This window comes from Kwoniella botswanensis, chromosome 1, assembly GCF_036426115.1.
Source record: "Kwoniella botswanensis chromosome 1, complete sequence".
NCBI classification, from domain to species: Eukaryota; Fungi; Basidiomycota; class Tremellomycetes; order Tremellales; family Cryptococcaceae; genus Kwoniella; species Kwoniella botswanensis.
This window is the reverse complement of record NC_088599.1, coordinates 16,429,695-16,447,224: the sequence shown is the minus strand read 5'-3', so window position 1 is coordinate 16,447,224 and position 17,530 is coordinate 16,429,695. Positions and strand designations below refer to the sequence as shown.

Sequence of the window (17,530 nt, the reverse complement as noted above, 5' to 3'; positions counted from 1 at the left end):
CTGTGGCGGATGGATTGCAATTGTCCAGTCGACAGAATATATTGGAGAAGTTGTTCAAAGGCCTTGGCTCTTCCGACCGTCCAGTTCGGCTTCTCTCTGGGTGAGTTTTGAATGATCACGAATGTCTCTGACATTCCAGCCGGGTCGTCTCGCTTCTTTATGTAGCTCAGTCCGAGCATTCCGATCACCGAGTTGCAAATCGCAATCGAACTCAGTACATCGAACGTGTGTCCAGAATGCTCAATTCATCCCTGGTAGTGCGCGAAACTTCGGTGTTGCTGCTCGCCGATCTTGGCCGTCATTCCGATGGCGATAATCTTTGCTCCATCCTCAAACTATTAATACGTCAAATAGGATCCCATAGTGGCCCGCTGAAAAGTTTGGCTTATACACAGGTGAGTCACCATAGGCAGGTTACCTAGCTGACAACTATCAGCTGATTGATTTGGCGAAATACCATCGCAAAACGCCCTACACCCTTATATCTCCTTTCTTGAAGCCAATCAGTATCATGTTGGCCGAAGACATCAAGCGCAATATCGAGCTTCTTAACATCACGATGCAATTCATCGGTATGACAAGGAAAAACTTCCTGGAAACTACCCTCGTTCATACAATACCAGCCTTAGTCCTTTCCCGTAATGGCGATGCACTCAAAGAAGTCGCTGGTGTGGTTCAACAGAAATTAGGAGTAATGCTCATGGACAATATATCGCATATTCTTGCGCAAGCATTCCTTCGCCCTCATCAGACCGACTCGGCTCTCAGATTCCTCGTTAGTCTGTTGAAAGACATGACAAGCTCGAACCCGCGAGCCCAGCCGAATATTTCCATCTCTTCTCTCATGACCGCTTGTATAGTCGACTTGGTCGTTATGCTGATTGTCGAGCTAGGCGATCAGAATAGAAGCGTCAGGGCAGATGCTAAAGCTGCCTTAATCAAGGCTAGCTTACAACAGACTGGCAGTGAAGATATTGGGGCTTTCCTTAAACCCTTAATGCTTGGTGTGATATCTCAGCTCAATGACATGTTACATGATGTACAAGGCAAAAAGACGGTCGATTATAAACGCAAGATCATCAAGAGCTTCGGATCTCTAATTAGATTAGTCGGAGATTCGATGGCAGGGTTTTCTCCCCAGGTGAGTCAACAAAGAGAACTCCAAAGGCTGATAATCAGATCATGGCAAGTTTGCAAAGCACTTTAGGGATTCCAGAACTCCGAGAAGAAACGTTAAAAGCATGGGCGCTATTCATCTCGACCTTACGCTTCTCTGATGTTGGCCCATTTGTCGGACGTACCACCGGAGCTCTCATTGCCAATTGGTATACTTTTGGCCCTCACGAGCGGGATATCGCAGCAAAGATCATCAATGATATTGCCGATAATGTGAAAGATCTCAGTCAATACGTGGATGAAATTGTCGGGCTGGACGACATACCGGAACTGCAAAGTGCTGCTACTCGGCTCACAGCTCGACGGCGAAAAGCCAAAGTTCAGGACCACATCTCTAAAGTGCTTGACAGAACGGACAGCAAGAATGTCGCCATCGCCACGGCTTCGACTCGCGAGCTCAAGTCACTACTGCTGAATCGTCAAGCAGAAATCGAAACGCTGGTCCGTGGTGACACGTTCGACGGTGTCATGTCTCGACTCATGACTAACCTGCTTTCAACCGCCACCCGTGATGGAGACTGTCAAGAGCTCAGAGCATTGAGCTACGAATGCATGGGGATAATCGGTGCTCTCGATCCCGATCGCCTCGGCTTGTCCTCGGATACCGGAACTATGACTATCGCTGCCAACTTCACGGAACCTGAAGAATCGAAAGACTTCGCTTTACACCTAATCCGTGACCTCCTCGTCGATGCCTTCCGAGCTACAAATGATACGAAGCATCAGACACATCTTGCATATGCAATTCAAGAGTTGCTGAAATTCTGCGGATTTAGTCCCAAGATATTGCATTCAAGCGAAAAGGTTAGTACAAGAACTCGAGATAGATGGGAAAGCATCCCGAAGGACCAGCTCGAAACTTTGACACCATTATTGGAATCGCGATTCTCAATATCGGATGGACCTATCAAGACCTATTCTCATCCGATTTACTCTTCTGCTCCAACTTATCGAGAATGGTTACAGAATTGGACAACCGATCTTATTGGCAAAGTCATGTCTATGGCTGGGGATGGACCTTCGACTCGAGATAGTAAGACTATATTCGGAGCTTTCCGTGGTGTTCTCAAAAATCAAGATGTCACCGTGGCCCATCACTTACTCCCGCATTTGGTCCTAAATGTGCTCCTCTCAGGACTTCGGAATTACCGATTAGAAATATCATCAGAAATCAATGCGGTTCTTCAAGAGCAAGTGAATCCCACCGGTCCAGCGGACAAGAGAACGCTCAGTGCGCAGGTTATCTTTGATCTGATGGATCATCTCAGTAAATGGCTGCGACTATACCGAATGACCAAGACCGATCGGAATCCCCAGACAAAAATCATCGAAGAAGTTCTATCTGAAATCGAAACTGAACTTATGGCAAACGCTGCACTGCAGAGTAAAGCTTACGCTAGGGCTCTTAGGAGTTTTGAGGAGAGAACTGTTGAGCTTCGAAACAACAAACGTGACAATTCCGAACTTCAAACTTACTTCGAACGCTTGCATCAGATATATTCTGAACTCGATGAACCCGATGGAATGGAGGGAGTTTCAGCATTCGTCATCTCTCCCTCTTTGGAGCATCAAATCCGTGAACATGAAAGTACCGGCAGATGGACATCAGCTCAAAGCTGCTGGGAGGTACGCCTACAACAGTCACCAGACAATGTGTCCTATCACGTTGGCTTGCTGAAATGTCTGAGGAATTTGGGTCATTATGGTAAGTCAATGAATAGGGGAATATGAGCTGATTGGTAGACACCCTGAGGACACATATACGAGGCGTACTCAGTCGACATCCCGAATGGTCAGCTGAACTCTCATCTTTCGAAGCGGAAGCTGCGTGGATCATCGGAGATTGGACCACCGTCAAGCAGATTGGCTCTACGGGACCTGCGATCGGACAAACCCTTTTGGCGCTGCATGAACATCGCGATCTACAGCCGGTTCTATTGAGTGCTAGAGAAAGATTGGGAACACACATCACAGCCAAAGAGTACGGTAGAGCTTACGAATCTCTTCTGCAGCTGCATCTGGTTAGGGAAATCGAGATGATCCAGACTGCAAAGCAGCGTATCGAGCAGACGCCATCGGGACCTAACAGGCATGTTTTGATCCAGAAGATCACCCAAGATCTCATCAAATCGTTGGAATCAAGGTTCAATTTCACTTCACCTACTTTTCGTATACGTGAAGCCTTGCTCAGTATTAGAAGAACAGCTTACAGCTTATTCAATACTCCTTTGTTTGAATCGGAAATTGGAGATGCTTGGATCCTCAGCTCCAAAATAGCTAGGAAAGCTGGCTACGATCAGACAGCATACAGCGCTGTTCTTCAAGCCAAAGAGGTTGACGCTTCCTTCGCTTTCATCCAACAAGCCAAGCTGAACCGGACCGGTGGCGGCATCTATAAAGCTTTGACCGATGTCGACAACGCACTGAAGCCTTTCCTCAATACGGATGTGGTCATCGATTTGACAGGGAACAGGGATTTCTCAAGAGAGCGTAAACTCGCCAAGGTGAGTTCTGCTATGATTTTTCATCGCTGACATACTTCAGGCGGTTCTCCTAGTAGCAAAGTGGGCTAATGAAACCGATCGTTTCGAACGCAATCACATCATCAGAAGATATCAGGAGGCGATCGCTAGAGCGCAAAAGTAAGTCTGACTCGGGAAGCTATAGCTAACATGACCAGTGTCGAATCCCCATACTATCACCTTGGTCATTACTACGACAGCTTGAGTGGTACTCCTGAACAAATGTGAGTGAGTCTATGTTGGGCAGGAGGCTGACCAGATGTAGGGCGGCTTTTCACTATCACACCTGTCATTCTTACTCGCTCGCACTGCAACATGGAGTCAAATACATATATCAGACGATGCCAAGAATGCTTACACTCTGGCTCGATCTTGGCGAGAACAAAGAGTTGAAACTGTGAGTCCAAGCATCGCGAATATCACTGACTGCGTCACAGATCTCCGGAAGTTGCGGTCCAAATCAAAAAGATCACCGACCTGATGGATAGAGTGAGAACTGAGTTACCGACATACCAAGTAAGTTTCAGATGAAGGAATCACTGGCTGATGGTCCAGTTTCTTACTGCTTTCCCACAAATAATCTCTCGTATCGTGCATCCCAGCAAGAAGGTTGCCGGTATCTTGAAGAAGATCATGGCTGCGGTCATTGTCCGATATCCTCAGCAAGCACTCTGGCCTACCGTTGGAGCTATGCAATCGAAGCGAGCGGAGAGGAGGCAGGCATGCCTTGAAGTGACAAATATCGCTTCAACTAAGGTGAGTAGTCTACAAATAGGTTGGAAATGCATACTGATCCCACATCAGTCTCAAACGGTTGCCGGTTTAATCAAAGATGCCACAAACTTCTCAGGCATCCTTCTAAGATTCACTGATGATAAAGTCGACGAGAAAAAACGGCAAATGTCAATGTCCAATGATTTTGACTACGTTACCAAGACCAAGACTAGAATGATATTGCCCCTTCAAGATGCTTTGACATGTGCTTTACCCACTACATCCGAAACTGTCAAATCACATAATCCATTCCCCTTTACTCCAATCACAATAGCAGGTGAGCGAACATAGAAGTAGAGCTTGAGCTGACATATCAGGTTTTGATGACCGGGTCGATATCATGCCTTCGCTTCAAAAACCAAAAAAGGTCAGCTTTATGGGAAGTGACGGCAGAAAGTACCCATTCCTATGTAAACCTCACGATGATCTGCGAAAAGACGCGAGGTTGATGGATCTCAACTCAATGATCAATAAACTACTCAAGAGTGCTTCCGAGTCCAGAAGACGACAACTTTGTGAGTACCAGACATTCGAGCAGAAGCTGACATCAGACATCCGAACATATGCTGTGATGCCCTTGAACGAAGAGTGTGGTCTACTAGAATGGGTTGCAAATACCAACGCGCTCAAAAGCATTCTGGAAAAGGGATATCAACGCCATAACAAGAAGATCTACGTAAGTTAGCAGGGGCGGAACATAGCTGACGACAGACATCCGATGTACACACTATACTTGAGAACGCTCGAAAGATCTGGAACAAGGATAAAGAAAACTTCGAACCTCTCATTCAAGCCTTCAAAGACCAAATATTGCCCAAATATACGCCTACCGTCTTCAACGAGTGGTTCTTGATAACATGGCCAGAGCCTTCAGCGTGGCTCGCCAGTCGTATGGCGTATGGTCGGACCCTGGCTGTCATGTCTATGATTGGCTATGTGTTAGGGTAAGTCAGCGCATGAAATAGCTAATTGGAGCCGCTGACTGATGTCCCATGACTTTGCTTAGTCTCGGTGATCGACACGGTGAAAATATCTTGTTTGATGGGTTGTCCGGAGACACTGTTCACGTTGATTTGAATTGTCTGTTCGATAAAGTAAGTTCACCTGTGAAAGGATATGACTGATCATCGTAGGGCAAAACATTCGAAATCCCAGAAAGGGTACCGTTCCGTTTGACGCAAAATATGGTGGACGCTTTGGGCGTGACTGGTGTAGAAGGTGAGCATCCCGTCAGCCAATCCAGCTAACACATTGTTCAGGTGTCTTCCGCAAAGCTGCCGAGATCACTATGGGGATATTGAGAAACAATAGCGATTCCTTGATGAGTGTGCTTGAAGCCTTCGTTCATGATCCTTTGATCGAATGGATAAAAATTGTGAGTTTCCATCATCATGTTAGTATTGAGCTGATTTTCTCGCAGGGACGAAGCAAATCCGAAAGAGACATCAAAGCCTCGGCTGACAGAAACCTCAAACCTATCAAATCGAAACTCCGAGGTATCATGGAAGAAGGTACGGTTCTGTCTGTACCTAGTCAAGTTGAAGCATTGATCAAAGAAGCGACAAGTCTCACAAACTTAGTCAGTATTTCCTCATATCGATTGCCACAACATCCTGATCATTCCACCACATCTTCCCTTCTTCATGCTCAGCTAACTCAAACATTGTCACAGTCCGCAATGTATATAGGTTGGGCACCATGGTTGTAATTGTTGTATAATTGTCGTAGCGTAATACATGCATCCCAATGTAACCTATCTCAGTCCATCAAACCTATCTAGAATTTGAGTTCGTGGAATCGGTCACCTTTGGAAAGACCCCAAGATGCCTTCAAGTATTTGGCGAGGTTGTCAACCTTCTTGATAGAGGCGATGAGGGCAGCGTCAACAGCCTGTAAAAGTGAAAATGATTGATCAGCTTGTATCCAGAAGTGTCACGATCTACCAAATTCCAACTACACACCTTTTGTTCAGACTTCTTCTCCTCGGGGAACACCTTCTTCTCTTTACCTTCACCGAAGAATTCTCCTTCCTTGGAACCCTTGGCAGCTTTGGATTTGGTGAAGTAGGCATCGTTGACGGTCTCAGGAACGGAAACACCGGAGATGTCGACTTTGGTGGAGGTGGCGATAACGTAGGCTTGGCTTACTCGTCGGAGAGGTACACCGTTGATTCTAAAAAGATACCGTCAGTATGAGGAAGCATTGAGCTAATCGAGAGTTAGTAACTCACTTGAAAGGACCAGAAACTAAGAGAAGACCACTGTCGAGTTGTTTGAGGAAGACAACTCGTTTACCGGCGAATCGACCAGCAAGGAGGATAAGGACGGTACCAGGGGTGATGCTAGCTCGGAGAGCGGTCTTTCCAACAGTCTTTCGGGAGACCTTGGGCTTCTTAACATCTTCGGCGGGGTAGTATTTAGAAGCTTTGTTGGTGGGGACTAATCTCTTCTCTCCGTTTCCTTTACCACCAACGGTCTTCTCGGTGTGAGCGGGAGATTCGGTCTTGGCAGGAGCGGCACCGGTCTTCTTTCCTGTGAGATCAAATAAACATATAGGTGTCAGTCTACGTCTCCATTATGATCCACCAATATTCCCCAGCATCACTACTCCTGCTATCTGCACGATTGCTATCCTTCCATCGCTCTTGAGACCTGTCCCACTCTTGATTCCTCCTGACATCTTCCTTCCACGGTTGTATCTACTCCCACACATGCTTGATCCTATAACCTATACCGATCTGAGACTTCAAACGTACCCTTGTAAAGACCTCGCTTGGCAGCGACCTGTGACCTTGAGTATCGGCCAACGTGAGGAGCAATATCCTTTGATCGAGCCATCTGTGATAGTTGGGTTGGTCAGCGAGAGTGTGTTGGTGTTAGGTGATGATGAAGGGTTGTATTCACCTTTTTAGTTGTTTTGTTGATGGATGAGAAAGCCAAAACGTATAAACCTCGAATTGACGATAAAATGACATTCGACACTCCTGAGTTTGCACTCACTCACCCATCTGCTCCATTCGGTCAGTTAGTGCGATTCGAGATGGCGGCGAGGGTCAAGGGAGATGAATGTGGCACTAACACACCCAGACGGCGATAAGAAGATGGTGTCTTAAATCCGATGAATACGACCGGCTTTATCCCCATTTCAGCTGGACCCTGAACTAGACATGCTCCTCGCGTTTTCAGATGGATCCGACCGTTTCCCATTTCATTCCTGCTTCGTCCAATTCAAGTTTCATAAATCTCATCGCATCCAGTTGACAATGACCGATGAATGCATAACATAATCATCATGTCAGACCCTAACTTCCCTCCGAACCTTGACATCAAGCCCCTCCTCCTGAGCAGTGTTGCGGATCAACAACTAGAGCAGCATCAGCAGAAAGATGCTATCTCAACTTACGGGATCGCAGGTCGTGTCTGGTAAGGCTCAAGATGCGAGGCTTCTCAGCTGACTTTAGGTTGAAGGGAGGCTACTAGACCTCTACTCGAGTACTTCACTCCTTCATCGAAGTTCGAACCGCCTTGTTCTCTCTTCGAAACTCAGCGCCCTCATCGCATAATCGAGCTCGGTTCCGGTCAATCGGTCGCTTCTCTTCACTTGGCTGGCCATTTGCAGAAAGAAGACTTGGTGATTACGACTGATCTGCCAGAAGTGGTTCCATTATGTGAACAGTCCATACGTGCATGGAATCCTCCTTCCGACACACACGCCAAGGTCATCGCTCAGCCGCTCGCATGGGGACAAGATCCTTCACATCTATTTCAGTTTGGACCATTCACCCATATTATCATGTGCGATCTGGTGAGTTACAAAGACATGGACACGCTCTGACCTGAAGATATATTTCCCGAACCTCTACCCACCTCTTCTACATACACTTCTCCGTCTTACGGAGTGGGATGAGCGTGGCGAAGCAGAAACATATGGACCGGAAATCATCTTATCTTGTGAGTTCATGCCAGGCAAATCACAACTGATAATTATAGATACATCTCGGACACTTGCTCTAGAAGAATCCTTCTTCGACTCTTTTTCTCTATATTTCCAAATGATACCGGTCAGAGGGAGCGACTGGGAAGCGAAGATTTTCATATGTAAAAGATGGAATGTTACAGATGAATGGGCATTACCGGACATAAAAGACGTCATGAACGGAGGAAAAGGTGTTTTGCGAGGGAGGAGTTTCGGCTTGATAGATGAGTTGTTCGGGTCATTAGAATGGGATATCACATAATGCTGGGTTACAAGAAATACTCGATAGCCTGAACATTAGCGTAATGCTTGTCTCGTGTGGAACTCACTTTTACTTGTTGTTGTTGATTAGGCCCATCCCTCTGGGAAATGTATCTTATTATTAGTCTTTTGTTCGAATAGCTCTGAACAGATGATGACTTACTTCGTTTTCCGGTGCAGCGCTGAATACATTGAAATACCGCCTACCTCCAGGAGAGACTTCCAATATACTCGCCATGTTACCGCACCGATAGCAGTAATTGGGAGCACTCCATACCGTACTCAATTGATCGTTATATAGAACAGAGTATCCTTCCATACAAAGTTGATGTGCCCGAAGTACATGATTCATTCCATTCAGGTTCAAGAACTTCTTGACGATCGATGCTCCAAACGTATAGCCAGCACCCCTATATGTCAGCTGCAGTTCATGAGGTCTCTTACTCACCTGGGGCTAATTGCGAAATCCTCCTTCTCGGGATCAGGATCTGACCACACCAAATCTGCCATGGGACCTTCATGGGGAATTTCTCTAAATCTATCTATGATTTTGATTTGGTCGATATGGTGTATTGACGGACTCAGACCGCCATGAACGCAGAAGATGGCATCATCAATGACCACGCTGAGGGTGAGAAAGTCGAACATATCTGTAAAGTATTGCCACACAGCTGGAGATCCGTATTTTCTCGTACATTCAAGGTAGAAACCATAAGTCTGTTTGGGAGAGAGATTAGCGTTGGTCAACTATCACGAGGTCCACATCAGATTTCCGTTCTCTCTATCCGTTCCTATACCGGGTTTCTTCAAGAAGCATACCACTGTCACACAGGAACGGATTTATTCTCCATTGGCGAAAGAGCCTCAGAGTCCTCTTTTGAAGTTTGTCATCACGCGCAAAACCAAGTGAAAGATGACCAACCTGTGTAACGGCTCTGGATTCGTGATTGCCTCGTATCAAGTGGATCCTCTCCGGATATCTAAGCTTCAAGCAGGTGAGAAGGGATATTGTCTCCACCGAGTGTAGACCTCGATCAACATAATCACCTGCGGCAAGTGAGCGAGAGTAAGTGGCAGATGATCAGGGGAAAGCGAGTGACTCACCTAGGAATAGGTAGTTCGTATGAGGAGCCGATCCTCCTATACGGAAGATCTCTATCAGATCGTGAAACTGACCATGGATATCGCCGACGACTGTTATGGGCGAAGCGACATGGACGACATTGCTCTCCCTCATCAACACCTCCTTTGTTTTCTCGCATATTTCTCTGAGGAGAGCCTCTCCTAACAGCTGCTTGTCCCGAAGACGGTCGATGCAGGCATCGAGATCGAAAGGCGCCATCCATGGACGTTGGGATGAAAGGGTGAGGTAGGATTATAGGGGAGCGCGGGATAGGAAGAGCTGAAGGGATGGGATGTGTAACAGCCGGAATGGCAAGGACGCAGGATGATAATTGCGATTGGAGGTATGTGCGACAGTCTATCCTGAGGGTATCTTTTAGCTTGATGTTATGGTTGTTCCATTCCCAACGACAGCGAGAGTCATGATGATCGTTGACATTGACGTTCATGATCATCGACATCATTGTCCGCTCACTGCTCGTTGCTACTGATGATGGATGATGACATGCGTTGACCACGTGGATAGGAGAATAGGCCCCCAACACTTCGGCACCTGTCACTTGTTAGGCTGGTGGATACCAGCAGTGCTTACGTAACGGCGGGTCCTTGCCCTTCAGGGTCTTGGTCTTTGGTGTCAACGTCATGTCATTGTATGTACTCATATGCACTCATAAACATCCTCATCCTCATACCTTGTATACTCTAATCTCACCGTCCACATCCACATTCACACTCGCCCTCCCTCCACCCAACACCACCTCAGCCATGTAAGTCGTATCGCCGCCTTACTTGATCCATCGCAGACCATATATATACCTAATCTCATCGCTATTTACAACCACAGGTTCGGCCGTCATCACGCGGATTACGATGATTACCCTTCGGTCCGGGCGGCAGCCAGTGGTGCCAACCATCAGCCTACCAGACCCGTCGACAAGGATAAGACTGAGTCAGAACTCAGTGTAAACATCAAGAAGGCTACCAGTCCAGAGGAAACAGCTCCCAGTGAGTCAAGCTGCGATCAAGGTGGTTCGTTGCTGATGTGATGCTGTACCGTAGAGCAGAAGCACGTTAGAAGTGAGTCCTGACACAGCAAAGCACAGCTGACCGTTACAGAGTGTATCGTCTATACTTGGGATTACCACTCCTCCCTGTCCGTATGGAACGGATTGAGGACACAACCTATCCTCGCAGATGAAGTGCAGACATTCAAAGCACTCATCGTCGTTCATAAATTACTTCAAGAGGGACACCCTGTTGTGAGTCTTTCATCGTATGGAAGCCTGCTGACTATTGTAGACTATCAAAGAAGCACACGCACAAACTGGTTGGCTCGAGACTTGTGGGCGTACAGTCGGAGATGGCGGGAAAGGTTATGGAGGTCTGATCAAAGCATACACTTCGTTCCTTTTGTCAAAACTTCGATTCCACCGTCATCATCCCGAGTTCAACGGTTTATTCGAATATGAAGAATACATCAGTTTGAAGAACATTGATGATCCCAATGAAGGGTAAGTAAACTTTAAATAGGACATCGCTGACGACAGTTATGAAACCATCACCGACCTGATGACTCTTCAAGACCAGATCGAATCGTTCCAGAAGCTCATCTTTGCCCATTTCCGTGGATCGGCGAACAACGAATGTCGAATATCTGCTCTTGTTCCCCTAGTGAAGGAGAGTTTCGGTATTTACAAGTTCATCACCAGTATGCTGCGTGCTATGCATAGAAGTGAGTCTAATGAGTTTCATTGCAACGCTGACCTTCCAGGAACCGATGCTATGGATGCCTTGCTTCCTCTTCGAGAACGATATAATGCTCAGCACTACAATCTGCGAAGATTCTACTACGAATGCAGTAATCTCAAATACTTGACTGGACTGATAAACGTTCCGAAACTTGGACAGGTGAGTTAATCCTGGTGGGAACCTGAGCTGATCGTTAGGAACCACCAAATCTTATCGATAACGGTACCGCACCTGAGCTCCCCGAGCGTCCACCCGCTGAGAAAGTTCAAGCTCGAGAGGAAACTCCTCGTCCGTCCTCTCCCGTTGCTACGCAAGGCGAAATAGATGAGCAACGTCGAATGCTCGAAGAGTACGAGCGCAAGCAAGCAGCACTTGTAGCTCAACGAGAGTCTGAGCAACGTAGACAGGAAGAAGATAAGCGTCGACAAGAAGCTGAATACGCAGAACAGCAACGTCTGCAACAAGAGAGGGAGAGACAAGCTCAAGAACAGTTACTCAGGGACCAGATGAGTCAACAGTACAATCAGCAGCAGCAAGGTCAATACTCTCAGCTGCAGCAGGAAATGCTTGCCATGCGCGGTCAGTATGAGCGAGATCAAATGTTATTGGAGCAATACGATCGTCGAGTCAAGTCATTGGAGAGTGAACTCGGTCTCATTGGCGCCAATGTGGGAGCTCAGATGTCAGCTAAAGATGAACTCATCGCCCAACTGCAAAAACAGATCGAGGTCTGGAAGAACAAATATGAAGCTCTCGCCAAGCTATACTCTCAGCTTCGAGGAGAACACCTTGACCTGCTTAACAAATCGAAAGGCTTCCAGCTCAAAGCCAATTCCGCACAAGAAGCGATCGACAAGATGGAACGTATGGAAAGGGATGTTAAAACCAAGAATCTGGAACTCGCGGATATGATCAGGGAGAGGGATAGAGCCAGGTATGATCTCGATCGAATCAAATCGGTAAGTCAAAGATTCAAGGAAGAGTTGCTAGCGCATGCTGACAAAATCACAGAGTCATCGTGAAGAACTTGATAGACTCAAGCGCGATCTATCGTTCGCAAACGAAAGAGCGGAAGACGCATCTCGTCACAAGAGCTCCGAAGTCTCTGGTGTCATGGCTAAGTATAATCGTCAACTCACAGAGCTTGAGGACTCTCTCAGAGTGAGTCAATTTACCACATACCAACAACCATCGTGGCCATATCGCTGATATTCATCCAGGCCAAACAAATGCAAATCGACGAGCTTCTCCACAAGATCGATGCTAAAGACGGCGAAATATCTCGTGTTGTAGAAGAGAAGGAGCAAGAGCTCATGATTATGCAAGAGGGAATGGACTCTACACTCAAGGAGCTTAGTGATCTTCGACTAGTGAGTGCCCTTGGTTCTGAACCGAGCTTACAGATAGACCTCTGGCGATACCAGCCAAGCATTCGATGCGCAAGTCGATACCCTCATCCTCGATCATCGAAAAGAGCTCAATGCCATCATCGACTCGATCTTGCAAGCGTGCATGCAGAAAGTGGACGACGCTATCTACGAGCTCGAATCACCTATGCAAACCGGTAATACCACTGCAACTCCCGAATATACTTTGTCCATGATCGAGAAAGCCATGACGAATGCCACTGAGTTCGCTTCCACCTTCAACCTCTATCTTGGCAGGAAGAGCGGTGGTGGTCACGTCGATGTTATCAAGGCGGCCAATGAATTAGCCCAAGCTCTATCTGAGACTCTTGTCAGTTCCAAGGGTATCACACGATTTGCCGAAACCGATGACGCTTCCGATAAATTGGTCAAGATCGCCAAAGAGGCCGGTGACTCTGGTTATCGATTCTTCTTGAACCTTCAATCGTTCCGACTTCTCGCTGGGGGCAAGAGCGAAGAAGCTGCACTTCGAAACAATGCTGAAACTCGAGGAGCTTTGTCCAAACTCTCCGATACTGTCGAAAAATTCATACCAAAAGCCAAAGCATCGACTCTTTCCAAAGCCAACGGTGATATCGGTGATATTGTATCTCAAGAAATGCAAAATGCCGCCAAAGCCATCGAACAAGCAACAGAACGATTACAAGCTCTCATGACACGACCAAAGGGATCCAAATACACTTCTCTCGATGTTCAAGTTCACGATGCCATTCTCGAGGCTACGTTGGCCATCACCAACGCGATCGGACGACTCATTCAAGCCGCCACTGAAAGTCAGGAAGAGATCGTTCGTGAAGGTAAAGGTTCAAGTACGACTCAGCAGTTCTACAAGCGAAACAACCGATGGACAGAAGGACTCATCTCTGCAGCTAAAGCCGTGGCCTACGCCACTGGCTTACTCATTGAAAGCGCAGATGGGGTGATCTCCGGTACCCATTCTCTGGAACAGCTCATCGTCGCATCCAACGAAGTATCAGCTGCCACTGCTCAACTTGTCGCCGCGTCTCGGGTCAAGGCATCGCTCATGTCGAAGACTCAACAACGACTCGAACTTGCTTCCAAAGCCGTTACCGACGCTTGCAAAGCTCTGGTCAAACAAGTCAAGCTCATCTCGAATAAACAGGCTGACGATGAGGCTGTCGACTACAAGTCGATGCCTTCGCACGAATTCAAAGTACGAGAGATGGAACAACAGGTTGAGATTCTCAAGCTGGAGAAGGACCTTGGCGCAGCACGAAGAAGGCTGGGAGAAATGCGTAGAGCAGGATATCATCAAGAAACGGATTAATTATGAATACGTCTTTGTAGTTTGTTGTCATGCTATATACCCAAGAGATTCTTGACTTGTTCTCGTACTCTTCTCTCGAATTCTGGTTTGTTATCGCGGTACAACTTGCAGCACTAGATGTACGAGTATTAGCATAGTTCGAACCACACGTTTGGCTCAATATTACCAGAATCGCTAGATAACCTGAACCGTGAAAAGGGAACTGGGGAGTGAAGGAAGTATGCGTGAGAATAAAAACAGAAACTCACCTCTACATCCGCACCACTCTCGATATTGGGTTCGGCGAGCATACTAAGAACACTCAATAATACACTTCTCACGCCTTGAACAGGAGACCATCGTTCTGACGCAGACTCGTAGTGTAGTGGATCATCGCCAGGTGGATGTAGGATGGAGATACAGACCACACCATTGGGATAGACTATAATTCTCACAATCAGCTGAGGCATACTCGGTCGAGACTCACTATTTGGGTGTAACAAAGGTGGATCAAAAGTCATCGTGAAGGGATTCAGAGGGTAATCAGAAGGCTACATAGGTCTGTCAGCTCAAGGGATGTAGATTGTTCACTCACAAATACAAGCTTGGCAGCAAACACGCCTCCTTCCTTATATCATTAGCTCTACGCCCTTACTTCTCTCAACTTACATAGGGCGTTCCCTCTGGTCCTTGGATCAAAGCTTCCCATTCCAACATATTGTCCTCTGATATAGGTCCAGCCGTTATGGTGTCCTGTAAGGGGTCTGCTGTGAGATCTTTGTATTCCTTCATCAACCTATGATAGACATCTTAGCAACACGTCGCAATGATCACCTGAAGCTATTATTGATTGACTCACCGACGAGTAGCTGTCGAGGTCTGAGCTCTGGCATTGTGATTACCGAACATGATGACTATGTCAATGTATGAATACGTATATTGGCCACAAAGAGCTATGTATAACGCTTAGAATGGATATGCTGATGGATCGAGTTGTCAAGTAAAGAGTAGAGAGTAGAGAGAAAGGAGACAACACAAATGCAACACTGTGCGCGATATCATGACCAGTGAGGTGGAGGTTGTCAGTGATGATGACGGTGTCGATGATAGAACGCAAATGATTATCACGACAATCTGCAACAGGTCATTAATGATGAAATGCATCTTAGGTCTACACGATCTCGTCCCATACATAGAGCTATGAGCTTTACATGCATCCTCCTCATCCTGCTGCGAGTAATCACCTATAAATACAGACCGGCAGGCTATTTGATCAGCTTTGTCAATCGAGATACGACTTACGGTGTTCTCGTCTTTCCTGTACAAGACCTTCTCTCTGGCAGTAGTAAAATCCTAGCATCATGACTCGTCAGCACAAGGCAAGATCAAGTGGGGAAAAGTTAGACTCACGGCTTTGGTGACTCGCATACGTCTCTCTCGTAAAGCCAACAAACCAGCCTCGGCTGATTGTCAGCTATATTCCTCTTCAACTTGGACTCACTGCACACAGCCTTGATGTCGGCTCCGGAAAGATCATCCTTTGTCATGACCAATTCCTCCAGATCGACATCATCAGCCAAAGACATCCTTGACGTATGAAGCTTGAAGATATGTCGTTTGGTTTTCGTGTCCGGTAAAGGAAATTCTGATGGAGATCAGCTGCCGTTCATCTACTCAGTTAACTCACCAATCTTTCGATCTATTCGGCCAGGTCGAATAAGAGCGGGATCGAGGGATTCAATCTATGATTCGAACAAGCATAAGCTGAAAGTGAAGGAGTCGAGGCATAACAAACGTACCCTGTTCGTTGCCATAATAACCTTTACATCCCCTCTGGTGTCGAAACCATCCAATTGATTCAGTAACTCCAACATGGTTCGCTGAATCTCCCTTTCACCACCAGACGTCGAATCATATCGCTTGGTACCGACCGCATCAATTTCATCAATGAATACGATACTTGGCGCGTTTTCCTCTGCTACTCTGAACAATTCCCGAACCAACTTTGGACCATCTCCCAAGTACTTCTGGATGAGTTCCGATCCGACGATACGCAAGAAAGTGGCTGATGTTTGGTTGGCTACGGCTTTAGCAAGTAGCGTTTTACCTGTACCGGGCACACCGTACAGAATAACACCCTTCGGAGGTCGGATACCCATCTCTTCGTATAATTCGGGATGAGTAAGAGGAAGTTCTACCGATTCTTTTATCTCCTGGATTTGGGTTTCCAAACCACCGATGTCTGCGTAACTTTCCGTAGGAGCTTTGTCAAGCTTCATCACCGAGACCATAGGATCGGTGTCATCGGCGAGAACACCAACAACGGCGTGGGTTTTGTGGTGTAGCAGTACCGAACATCCGGGTTCTAACAGATCTTTATCGACAAAAGACATGATTCCAACGTAATATTCTGGACCGTTCCCAACAGATACGATAGCGTGATCATCATCGATAATCTCCTCCAAAGATCCAACTCCCATAGGCGATCCTCTGAGTTCATCCACTCGAGTACGATCAGCCGCGGTACGATCTTCACCAGATTGTGATGCTTGATTGGCGACGAATTCCTCCTCCATCAACAAATAATCTTTGATCCTCTCCATCTTGAGCATCTTGAGCTTGCATCGAGTCGTGGGATAGACTGCTGGAAGTCTCGATGATGCATCTGGACCTCTCTTCTTCTTCTTTCCTACTCTGGTTGGGATGGGTGGTTCCCATTTCGATTTCTTCACGGCATGTATGTCAGCCCCTTCAAATGGATGTACTGCAGCGGCCGTTGATGCTTACCTTGTCTTTGTTATCCTTCCCATCCCTTTTACCACCTCCAGGCGCACCACTCGATGGAGCTTGACCCTAAGCGCATGCATACAGACGGTCAGAACGGCCTACGATCCATGGGAGTAAGATGGTACATGAATCATTAGGACACCCACCATGTTTGATTGAAATAACGTTCAGAAGAGTGTGCTTTGAGTGTGCTTTGGATATCGGGCGCTGTTCGATATTTGTCGGTGTTAGAGTTGCAGTAAGCTTGGCCAGTGACGGTATAGGGCTGGTACTGGGGCTGGGAGTGAGAGTGAGAGTGGGACTATTATAGCTGAAGTAAGATGAAGGAAGTGGTATGTGGTAGTGAACTGAACGATTCAACGCTTATAGATGCGTCATATAATAATAGCATATACAGCATATACACGCGTCTGATAACACGGATATATGTTATTGCCACGTCATTCCGATCACAGATGAGTGGCAAATCC

General features: G+C 46.8%; 9 protein-coding genes across 9 annotated transcripts; 5 read left to right on the top strand and 4 right to left on the bottom strand.

The window, feature by feature from the left end:
* Positions 1–511: 511 nt before the first annotated feature.
* Positions 512–5,596, top strand: L199_006223 (uncharacterized protein; the record flags this gene model as incomplete). Its single annotated transcript, XM_064891923.1, has 10 exons — positions 512–1,128; positions 1,200–2,881; positions 2,974–3,680; positions 3,737–3,818; positions 4,037–4,095; positions 4,254–4,454; positions 4,503–4,749; positions 4,910–5,148; positions 5,223–5,416; positions 5,479–5,596. The coding sequence occupies 10 exons, from the start codon at positions 512–514 to the stop codon at positions 5,594–5,596; spliced, it is 4,146 nt and encodes a 1,381-aa protein (XP_064747995.1).
* A 60-nt stretch (positions 5,597–5,656) lies between these two features.
* On the top strand, positions 5,657–6,180 carry L199_006222 (uncharacterized protein; the record flags this gene model as incomplete). Its single annotated transcript, XM_064891922.1, has 4 exons — positions 5,657–5,690; positions 5,732–5,847; positions 5,893–6,051; positions 6,145–6,180. The coding sequence occupies 4 exons, from the start codon at positions 5,657–5,659 to the stop codon at positions 6,178–6,180; spliced, it is 345 nt and encodes a 114-aa protein (XP_064747994.1).
* Positions 6,181–6,248: 68 nt separating this feature from the next.
* L199_006221 (uncharacterized protein) lies at positions 6,249–7,309 on the bottom strand (the record flags this gene model as incomplete). The annotated part of the gene is made up of 4 exons (XM_064891921.1): positions 6,249–6,362; positions 6,434–6,644; positions 6,703–7,003; positions 7,228–7,309. 4 exons carry the CDS (start codon positions 7,307–7,309, stop codon positions 6,249–6,251), a joined length of 708 nt encoding a protein of 235 aa, XP_064747993.1.
* Positions 7,310–7,763: 454 nt separating this feature from the next.
* On the top strand, positions 7,764–8,306 carry L199_006220 (uncharacterized protein; the record flags this gene model as incomplete). Its single annotated transcript, XM_064891920.1, has 2 exons — positions 7,764–7,894; positions 7,940–8,306. The coding sequence occupies 2 exons, from the start codon at positions 7,764–7,766 to the stop codon at positions 8,304–8,306; spliced, it is 498 nt and encodes a 165-aa protein (XP_064747992.1).
* A 124-nt stretch (positions 8,307–8,430) lies between these two features.
* Positions 8,431–8,709, top strand: L199_006219 (uncharacterized protein; the record flags this gene model as incomplete). The annotated part of the gene is made up of 1 exon (XM_064891919.1): positions 8,431–8,709. One exon carries the CDS (start codon positions 8,431–8,433, stop codon positions 8,707–8,709), a length of 279 nt encoding a protein of 92 aa, XP_064747991.1.
* A 7-nt stretch (positions 8,710–8,716) lies between these two features.
* Positions 8,717–10,050, bottom strand: L199_006218 (uncharacterized protein; the record flags this gene model as incomplete). The annotated part of the gene is made up of 5 exons (XM_064891918.1): positions 8,717–8,809; positions 8,872–8,911; positions 9,157–9,425; positions 9,631–9,755; positions 9,813–10,050. The coding sequence occupies 5 exons, from the start codon at positions 10,048–10,050 to the stop codon at positions 8,717–8,719; spliced, it is 765 nt and encodes a 254-aa protein (XP_064747990.1).
* A 422-nt stretch (positions 10,051–10,472) lies between these two features.
* L199_006217 (uncharacterized protein) lies at positions 10,473–14,294 on the top strand (the record flags this gene model as incomplete). Its single annotated transcript, XM_064891917.1, has 9 exons — positions 10,473–10,597; positions 10,675–10,835; positions 10,890–10,907; positions 11,185–11,341; positions 11,561–11,720; positions 11,777–12,538; positions 12,591–12,740; positions 12,800–12,949; positions 13,098–14,294. 9 exons carry the CDS (start codon positions 10,473–10,475, stop codon positions 14,292–14,294), a joined length of 2,880 nt encoding a protein of 959 aa, XP_064747989.1.
* Positions 14,295–14,326: 32 nt separating this feature from the next.
* L199_006216 (uncharacterized protein) lies at positions 14,327–15,182 on the bottom strand (the record flags this gene model as incomplete). Its single annotated transcript, XM_064891916.1, has 6 exons — positions 14,327–14,407; positions 14,543–14,715; positions 14,761–14,824; positions 14,869–14,877; positions 14,943–15,069; positions 15,133–15,182. 6 exons carry the CDS (start codon positions 15,180–15,182, stop codon positions 14,327–14,329), a joined length of 504 nt encoding a protein of 167 aa, XP_064747988.1.
* Positions 15,183–15,517: 335 nt separating this feature from the next.
* On the bottom strand, positions 15,518–17,209 carry L199_006215 (26S protease regulatory subunit 4; the record flags this gene model as incomplete). The annotated part of the gene is made up of 8 exons (XM_064891915.1): positions 15,518–15,538; positions 15,603–15,626; positions 15,684–15,709; positions 15,775–15,918; positions 15,961–16,015; positions 16,073–16,999; positions 17,061–17,126; positions 17,207–17,209. The coding sequence occupies 8 exons, from the start codon at positions 17,207–17,209 to the stop codon at positions 15,518–15,520; spliced, it is 1,266 nt and encodes a 421-aa protein (XP_064747987.1).
* Positions 17,210–17,530: the final 321 nt, after the last annotated feature.